Raw genomic sequence first — 10,178 nt, 5'->3', positions numbered from 1 at the left:
ATGAATTTTTATTGTTTAATAAAGAAATCGACATCCAAAGTACTGATTTGTACTGCTCTATAAATTCACTATGTTCTCATATCCCTAAATTCTTTGTCTGACAAATGTTCAACTGTCAACCTAATTTAGTCTAATGTGTACCTAAACTTAACCCTAAACTCTGATCCTACCCTAATGCTTAACTCCTAGTCCTGTTAGTTCTCCTTATATTTCCATATAGCAGCATTGAAACATGTTCAGTAATGTCATCTGAAAATTTGCAATAACCAATAAAAAAGCAAAATCTACACAAATAACATAATAATATAAAATATTGTCAGGTTAATGAATGACAAATAGAGTAACAGACCTGAATCTGCAAAATAAATTATCCTATTGTCAAATTTGGATCTGAAGACACCTTACTGCTCTACAGAAGAGGCAGATGTTGCCAGAAGCCCAAATGTGGTCTACATAACAATCATAATCAATGTAATAATCTGCAAAATGTATGACTATGTATGTCAGGAGGTTGAGGGTACAAAACAATGTTCTGCAGATCTGTATAAAGTTCTTTGGTTTAATAATCTTCAGAATCAGTTTTTAAATGATAAAAATACTCCTATATTATTCAACGTCCTTCTTTATCACCACAGCTGAGATGAACAACATGAGGTAGACTGTGGATGGTGATGACACTCAATTATCAACTCTGCTGTAGGTCAAATTTAGGTTTTTGGATCTTCAGCTTAGAAGAGTTTGCAGTTATGACCCACCCAAAGAACACTGTCCAACTTTGAGATGTAACACTCCCTTTAAATGCATCTGTGTATAGAAATAAAATTCTTCAGGCATTGAATGGAAACCGGGTTTGGGCATTTTGTTATCATAGTAGTGGTGAGAAATCGTGTGTCCTTCTGGATCTTCAGGAAATGGCCAAAATCCATAAAGGGTCACCTTCTCGCAGAGCTCAATAGCAGCACTGACCAGCATGAGTCCAGAAGACAAACGTTTGACCTTCAGCCCCTCCTCTTTCCAGTAGATTGAGAGATTCTTTAGATATTCAGGATGGAAAAAGATGATTTTGTTTGGCAAATCAAAGTCTTGTACCGAATGTAATGCTCGGAAAGAAACATGCATGTTGATTTCATATGAAAACGCTGGTAAGATGATCATTGCAGACCCAAAGCTCTTCACGAGCTCAATGAATGATTTTCTTCTCTCAAGGAGCTTTTCAAACCTATAAGTGAAACCATAGGAAATACTGTAAGACAAGACCTGTGGCAAAAAGAAATACCATCTATAAAATGGATACATAGACTAAGTTGACGACAAATGGAGAATATAATCCTAACATTTATGATGTTTCTTGGTGGATTGAGCAAAAGAAAGTCTACTGGTTAATAAAGACAAATGAACTCGAGAAAACCACTGATGGACCTGGTCAATAATTGCACCAGGAAACTGTTTCTAGATGCCTCAGACTTGAGGGCCCATAGTGTTCTGAGCAAGCTACTGTAACTCTAGACTTGACAAGCCTATAATGAGGTTGCCAGGAGCCTTTCTGCTACCCAAGAACTCATGTACAGTGCTGCCCATAATTATTCCTACCCCTGGCAAATTTTGACTAAGTTACTTTTATTCAACCAGCAAGTAATTTTTTGACGGGAAATGACATAGGTGTCTCCCAAAAGATAATAAGACGATGTACAAGAGGCATTATTGTGGAAAAAGAACATTTCTCAGCTTTTATTTACATTTCAGCAAAAAGTGTCCAGTCCAAAATTATTTATACCCTTCTCAATAATTCAATAATCAATAGAAAAGCCTTTATTGGCTATTACAGCAATCAGACGCTTACTATAATTGCAGACAAGCTTTTTGCATGTCTCCACATGTATTTTTGCCCATTCATCTTTAGCAATGAGCTCCAAATCTTTCAGGTTCGAAGGTCTTCTTGTCATCACCCTGATCTTTAGCTCCCTCCACAGATTCTCAATTGGATTCAAGTCTGAACTCTGGCTGGGCCACTCCAAAACGTTAATGTTGTTGTCTGCTAACCATTTCTTCACCACTTTTGCTGTGTGTTTTGGGTCATTGTCATGCTGAAATGTCCACTGGTGCCCAAGGCCTAGTTTCTCTGCAGACTGCCTGATGTTGTCGTTGAGAATCCTCATGTATTGCTCTTTTTTAATGGTGCCGTTTACTGTGATTAGGTTCCCTGATCCATTGGCTGAAAAACACCCCCAAAGCATTAGGTTCCCACCACCATGTTTGACAGTGGGGATGGTGTTCTTTGGGTTGATGGCTTCTCCTTTTTTACGCCAACTGGACACTTTTTGCTCAAATGTACTTAAAAGCTGAGAAATGTTTTTCCCCCATAATAATGCCTCTTGTACATTGTCTTATTATCTTTTGGGAGACACCTACAGGATGTAATTTCCCATCAAAAAATTACTTGCTGGTTGAATAAAAGTAACTTTAAGTCAAAATTTGCCAGGGGTATGAATGATTATGAGCAGCACTGTATAATACTGTGCAGACAGTTAGGCAGGTGTGGAAAACAGGCTCTAAAGTTACGATTTCAAAATTAGGAATGATTTAAAAAATAGACATCTAACACACATCAATATTTGGTGTGACCACCCTTTGCCTTCAGCATCAGTCCTTATAGGTACACTTGCTCAGTTTTTCAATGAACTCGGCAGGGAGGTTGTTCCGAACATCTTGGAAAACTAAGAACAAAACTTCTGTGGATGTAGGATTGCTCAAATCATCATGTAATCCCAGACAGACAGGATGATGTCAAGATCAGGATGCTGTGGGACATGTATCATCATATCCAGGACTCTTTGATCTTCTTACCACTGAAGATAGTTCTTAATGACATTGGCTGCATGTTTAGTTTCATTGTCCCGTTGCATAATAATTTCTACCCGGCAACGTTTTCAATGCAGACTGGGGTCTCTGGATTTGCTGTTCCAGCTCTTTTGAAGAAGCACAAAGAAACTGGCAACACTGAAGACCGTAGATGCTAAGGAAACTTAGTGCAGTAGATGAAACACATTTCCCTTTAACATTGAAAGAGGTCCAGCAGTGGCATCAGCTCAGAACAGGCAGAATCCGGTTGGACCTAGGGAATATCCATCTACAGTTTGTAAAAGTCTGATCAAAAGTGGTGTTTTTGGAAGAATTCTAGCCAAAAAGCCGTACATTAGATCTGGAAACAAGGCCAAGCTACTCAACTATGCATGGAAACATAGAAATTGGAGTGCAGGTGCTGGACTCATGAGTTGTAAAATAAACACAAAGTAGTTTGTTTGCCAGTACAATAATGAGTGTCTGTAGGCAACAGTGAAGATGGTGGAGATTCCTTGTAAGTTTGGGGTTGAGAATTTTGTCTTGATGCTTAGAAATCCAGGCAGATACTTCTGCATCATGCAATATCATTAGTCAGGCATCTGATCGGCTCCAAATTTATTCTGTAGCACGGCAACAACCCCAAACATAGCCCAGTAACATTAAGAACAATCTTCAGTGTGAAGAAGAACAAGGAGCCCTGAAAGTGATGATATGGCCCCCACCGAGCCCAGATCTGAACATCACCCAGTCTGCCTGGGATTACATGAGGAGACAGACATATTGGAGGAAGCCTATATCTACAGAAGATCGGTGGTTGTTTCTTCAAGATGTTTGGAACAACCTCCCTGCTGAGTTCCTTCAAAAACTGTGTGCAAATGCACCTAAAAGAACCAATGCTAAAGGTAAAGGGTGGTCACCCCAAATATTGATTGGATTTAGATTTTTCTTTTGTTCATTCACTTTGCATTTTGTTAATTAATAAAAATAAACTATTAACACTTCTATTTATGAAAGCGTTCTTACTTTACAGCATTTGTGCACACCGGCCTAAAACATTTGCGCATCTTGTGAATCTGGATCTAACCCTGCCAATGTGCAATATTTTTCTTTTTTATGAAGCCAAATTTGTCACATAGACAGAAAAGAGGCATGAAAGATTGCTTAGTCAGTGTTCATGCCAATTAATATGAACCATTCATTCTCCTCCACATGATCCAACACCATTGCTTTCTCATTTCATATACAGAAAAGTGTCCATCTCACCTGTTATTCAGAATACTTGGGTTTGCACTTACAAAATCGGACTTGGTTCCAATATCATCTACTATGGTCATAGGTGGTAAATTAAACCTGTAACAGAAGGCACAACTTTAAACAAGAGGAGGAGATGATCTCAAAAGAGAATTAAACTTTTGTGAGAGCACCAAGTAGATAGGTTTAGAGAGCAAAGGAAGAAGAGATAAAAAGAGAAAGAAGACAGGCGATTGACAAAAGTAATTCACATGACATTGAGAAGACCTGAACACAAATAACTACTAGCTGAATCTTGAAAGAGTTGTCCTAACTGGACATCCTCTCTAAATGTCCTAAGCTTCCAATACACATGAGATAACTGTCACCCAAACCCACCAATTTTGGTAGGACCAGGTGACCATTTAATGTGTTTATGGATCTCCAGATTGCCCCAAATGACAGATGCCAGAGGACATCAGGATGGGGAAGTTGGATTTACAATACCCAATCCTTTTGCTCTTGGGGAGATAAACCATTGCCAGATGTATACGGTGCAGCTGGGAACCAAGGGGACATGTGAATGGGGAACATTAGAGATATAAATATCAACTGTGCATGGTCACCTTCTGTAGGACATGTGGACATCATTAAATAGTAACCTTGTTTAAGGCCACCCCTTCTAAGGCAAAGCAATGAGCTACTACAATGAGTAAACTCTGCTCTTGAGGATGATGCAACCTGTTCCTATGGCCTCAGGGTTTTAACAGACCACCTGTTAGAGGGGGTGTTCATTTCAAAAGTCTCAGAATAGATGATAGAATGGATAGTTTGAAAACTGGCCAGGTGTCTTCATCAGGTTCACACACCCGGACCCTGGAGAACCTGGTGTAGGACAGAGGAGCAGCCACTACACTTCAGTCCACCAAGCAGAATACAGTTTGTACTAGCGCCAGTTTCTCACCTAAACACGAAATCCATTTTGTCAATTTCTCTCCCACAAGAACTGTTTTGTAAAATTCCTCCATTCCCAACCACAGCACAATTGTTGAAGGGTTTAGAGGTGAATGGAGATGTCTGTAATAGAAGGGTTAACAATAAGTGGTGTTTCACTCCTCTCTGACCTATAGAGGAAATGGACCATGGCCCTGACCTTCTCTTTTCTTCCCCTGGACTTTTTAACTGCATAAACGTATCTCAAAACCAGAAAGTCACAAAGCAAGTATGAAAAATGCCTAAGATGGAAGTTACGCCGCGAAGTAGATCTGTCCGTCTGCAGCATTAAGAAATCGTTGACCACCTTCCTCAGCTCATACAGGTGGTCTCTCCCTATGCTCAGCTCACAGAAGAATGGCGGCAACCATGTGGGATCAGGGTTTTATAGGGCTCTCCCTAGCTGTGACATCACAGGGGGATGGCTACCTGAGGATTGGCTGGCTGCACGACATTATGGACGATCTCATGTTCCTGGGTTTCTCTCGTCTACACTTACTTTCACTTTCTAACATCTGCAGCCGCCATTTGAGAAAATTTGGATTCGTTTAGAATTCCTCTTTGGATGGTTCGCTCAACACTGGTATTTGGTGACCAGCAATTTATGTGACTTCACCTTAAATAAAGTGAGAATTCCTACTGAGAACATGTTCATGCCTCAATGGGAGACACTCCCTCCTCCATTGTGTTCATAAGTGAACCTTGGTCGGCTGGTAAAAAAACCTAAAAACTACTAATCAAGGCTCACCTAGGTATGTGACTAACTCGGTCCTCTCTTCATCTCCAATTTTAGTTACTTGTGTTTGACCCTGACCCTGACTCTGACCTTAACCATGCCATTTAATTCTGCCCTTGTTTTTCTCCTCCAAATTTGTAATCTGGTATTAGTCATCTAGTCCAAACTTTACACTACACTTTACTTCTGGTTAAATCTGCATCTTATTACTAGCAGAGCACCTGCCACCAGTTGGTGACTACTCATTGGTCCGAGACCTAGTAATCTAACCGAAAAAGTCCACACCTCAGTTGGTGGTGGTGGTGGTAGAGGGTTAGAGTAAAGAACAGGGACATTCCTTAGACTCTGCAACTACGCTTCTCTCAGATAAGAATCACAACAAGGCTGAGTCTTGACCAGGAGACACATCTGATCTGTGAAACTTACCGGTGGGAGCATTTGGAAAATGTTTTCATTGATCTTCACATACTTAGAGCTTGTCTCATATTGCAGCTCTTGGTCAAGAGGAGTGTTCTGCTGGCTGACTATTAACATGTGAGATGCATTACAACAGCTTCTGAACTTCAACCTGTAAATGAATCAGAATAGGACAAGAATTAAAAAAGAAAAAAAATCATTCTGGATGGAAAGATCTAGAATATAAAACGGGGCTGGAGGTCCAGGTTGAGGAATGTGTCCTATACAATGATGGGGTATCCAGTGATGGGGTGATCTGATCACCCACTTATGGCTTTCAGTATCCCATTTTCTGCACATATTGATCACCGGGAAATTTTTGGTATAATAGATGGAAAATCTTGGCTATTCTGATCACAGGAAACCATCAGCCTTCAATAACAACAGAATGGGGAATTGGTTGGCCAACAAAGATATGCTAAGAGATATTTTGTAAAACTTTCTGTCACTTCTCTTTATTGTCATAACCATCTAGAGACTCACAAATCTCGGGATCAAGGACCCCATGTCTCCATGCCGGCCCCTGGTGGCACATCACTTGTCAATGTTTTTCAGCTGGAAAAGTAGTCATTAAGTGGCTTTACCTTGTTCTTATAGTTCACAAGGGGCATGATGAGATATGACTTTTTAGAAGTGTCCTACATAGCCGCCAGGGAGCCTCATACTTAAGATCAGCATAGCCCCCCATTACGGTACTGAGTCCAGCCCAGTGCAATCAGCTTAGCAGAGGGGAGCTGACGGAGCTTGTGCCCCAGGTAATGGTAACACGTAGAGTATTTGGATGTACTTGGGAACGGCCAGGAATACATTTTTAGATAATCGTGTGCGCCCTGAATCACAGTCTATTTAATATCATCGTTTTTTCATAGAACTTTTTGATACTTTTCAATGCTTACTTTAGTAGGTCGTGCTCTGATTTTCCATATTTCCAGGGACATCTCTGGAGGTCGTTCATGTATTTCCTGAAAGTATTTGGTTTTATGCTACAGAAAAAAAGAAAAAGATAAAAAGGTAATTTCTATGAAGTCATCAATCCAGGTAAAACCTCTATATTCTTCTCCGTCCAGACTCATTACAAGTTCCTCTCATTCTTATAAAATTGGACTACTAAAAAACTAAATGGATGGTCTAGGAACTGAACAAATTGTAACTCCTCAAATATTCCTAATGCATTATAACTCCAGTATTATATCTCCTGATACATTATAACTCCACTATTACACCTCCTGATACATTATAACTCCACTATTACATCTCCTGATACATTATAACGCCACTATTACACCTCCTGATACATTATAACTCCACTATTACATCTCCTGATACATTATAACTCCCCTATTACACCTCCTGATACATTATAACTCCACTATTACACCTCCTGATACATTATAACTCCACTATTACACCTCCTGATACATTATAACTCCCCTATTACACCTCCTGATACATTATAACTCCACTATTACACCTCCTAATACATTATACCTCCATTATTACACCTCCTGATACATTATAACTCCCCTATTACACCTCCTGATACATTATAACTCCACTATTACACCTCCTAATACATTATACCTCCATTATTACACCTCCTGATACATTATAACTCCACTATTACACCTCCTGATACATTATAACTCCACTATTACACTTACTGATACATTATAACTCCACTATTACACTTACTGATACATTATAACTCCACTATTACACCTCCTGATACATTATAACTCCACTATTACACCTCCTGATACATTATAACTCCAGTATTATATCTCCTGATACATTATAACTCCACTATTACACCTCCTGATACATTATAACTCCACTATTACATCTCCTGATACATTATAACGCCACTATTACACCTCCTGATACATTATAACTCCACTATTACACCTCCTGATACATTATACCTCCATTATTACACCTCCTGATACATTATAACTCCCCTATTACACCTCCTGATACATTATAACTCCACTATTACACCTCCTAATACATTATACCTCCATTATTACACCTCCTGATACATTATAACTCCCCTATTACACCTCCTGATACATTATAACTCCACTATTACACCTCCTAATACATTATACCTCCATTATTACACCTCCTGATACATTATAACTCCACTATTACACCTCCTGATACATTATAACTCCACTATTACACTTACTGATACATTATAACTCCACTATTACACTTACTGATACATTATAACTCCACTATTACACCTCCTGATACATTATAACTCCACTATTACACCTCCTGATACATTATAACTCCACTATTACATCTCCTGATACATTATAACTACACTATTACACCTCCTGATACATTATAACTCCACTATTACACCTCCTGATACATTATAGCTCCATTATTACACCTCCTGATACATTATAACTCCCCTATTACACCTCCTGATACATTATAACTCCACTATTACACTTACTGATACATTATATTTACACTATTATATCTCCTGATACATTATAACTCCACTATTACATCTCCTGATACATTATAACTCCACTATTACACCTCCTGATTAGTGTTGATTGAGCACCATAGTGTTCGGGTGCTCTGGCCGAACACCTCGGGATGCCCAGGTGCTCTACCGAGCACCCGAGTATAATGGAATTTAATGGGAGAACCCGAGCATTAAGCCAGGCACCCCAGGGGAGGGTGTCTGGTTTATAGCAAAAGGTCAGAAATTGATGGAAACACCACCGAAATGGTTCGGAAACAGTATGGGGAGGATGTCTGGATGCATCTTGGACTCCCAGGTCGCTGCTGGGAACGATGTTGTCACTTTTACAGACTGACAATAATACGCACCAAACCGAAGATAAAATCAATTTTAGAGGAAACATTGTTAGAAAACATTCTTTCCTGTATATTTACTTGTATATAAAGTACAAGTGCCGCCAAAAATTACAAGGAAGAGGCACTCCGATACAACCTGTATATCACATAATGGAGGGCATCATTCACATTGTGGTACAATTGTTTATGTAGTGGGACTCCTACACTCATAAAGCCTATGCACTAAGTGAAAGGGCTGCCAAAAATTACAAGGAACCGGAACTACAATACACCGTTTGTTACACATAAAGGAGGGCATCATACACAGCCTTGAAAAATTATGATTGATGGCCTGCTGGTGACCTTCAAAAACATTATGGGCGAGGGCCTGCTGCCGCATTGGTGACTCTAGAGAACCTGGGGCTGTGACGGTGACAATCCATTCGGATGTCTGCCTTATCAACTTTCAATGTTATTGTCAGCGCAAACCATGGTGACTACAGGTAACGGGGAATCATGGCAGCAAGGCAGCATGCGCCAAATTGCCTATTAGGTATAATTAGGTGAGGGCCTGCAGGTGAGCTGACCCTGTAAAAGTTTTTAGGTGAGGGCCTGCAGGTGAGCTGACCCTCTAAAACATTATATGCGAGGGCCTTCAGGTAAGCTGACCCTGTAAAAGATTGTAGGTCAAGGCCTTCAGGTGAGCTGACCCAGCAAAAGATTGTAGGTGAAGGCCTGCTGGTGAGCTGACCCTGTAAAACATTATATGTGAGGGCCTGCAGGTGAGCTGACCCTCTAAAACATTATATGCGAGGGCCTGCAGGTGAGCTCACTCTGTAAAACATTATATGCAAAGGGCATTTTATGTGACAAATAAGAATGTGTTGATTTGATGAAAGAGGAGGAGGAGCATGAGAAAATGAAGATTGAACCATGTACCCTTGTTTGTGATGGAAGGGGTGCAGGGAATACAGTGTATTCAGTACATTATAAACAACACATGTAAAGTGCCTTTATGTTCAGCCGCTTTCCTCTGGTGGAGTCAAGAAGTCAGGGTCAATCCAGGACTTGTTCATTTTTATAAGAGTCAATCTGTCAGCAT

The 10,178-nt window shown here is 39.9% G+C and overlaps 1 protein-coding gene across 1 annotated transcript; it reads right to left on the bottom strand.

Moving 5' to 3' along the window:
- Nucleotides 1-744: 744 nt before the first annotated feature.
- Nucleotides 745-7,750, bottom strand: LOC120990436 (alpha-2,8-sialyltransferase 8F-like). Its single transcript, XM_040419276.1, has 6 exons — nucleotides 7,745-7,750; nucleotides 7,139-7,239; nucleotides 6,227-6,368; nucleotides 5,036-5,148; nucleotides 4,105-4,191; nucleotides 745-1,219 (listed from the first exon to the last, which is right to left on the bottom strand). The coding sequence occupies exons 1-6, from the start codon at nucleotides 7,748-7,750 to the stop codon at nucleotides 745-747; spliced, it is 924 nt and encodes a 307-aa protein (XP_040275210.1).
- Between the last annotated feature and the right edge of the window lie 2,428 nt (nucleotides 7,751-10,178).

The sequence above is a fragment of the Bufo bufo genome, chromosome 1 (genome assembly GCF_905171765.1).
Source record: "Bufo bufo chromosome 1, aBufBuf1.1, whole genome shotgun sequence".
Classification (NCBI taxonomy): domain Eukaryota; kingdom Metazoa; phylum Chordata; class Amphibia; order Anura; family Bufonidae; genus Bufo; species Bufo bufo.
This window is presented reverse-complemented; position numbering and strand designations above follow the sequence as displayed.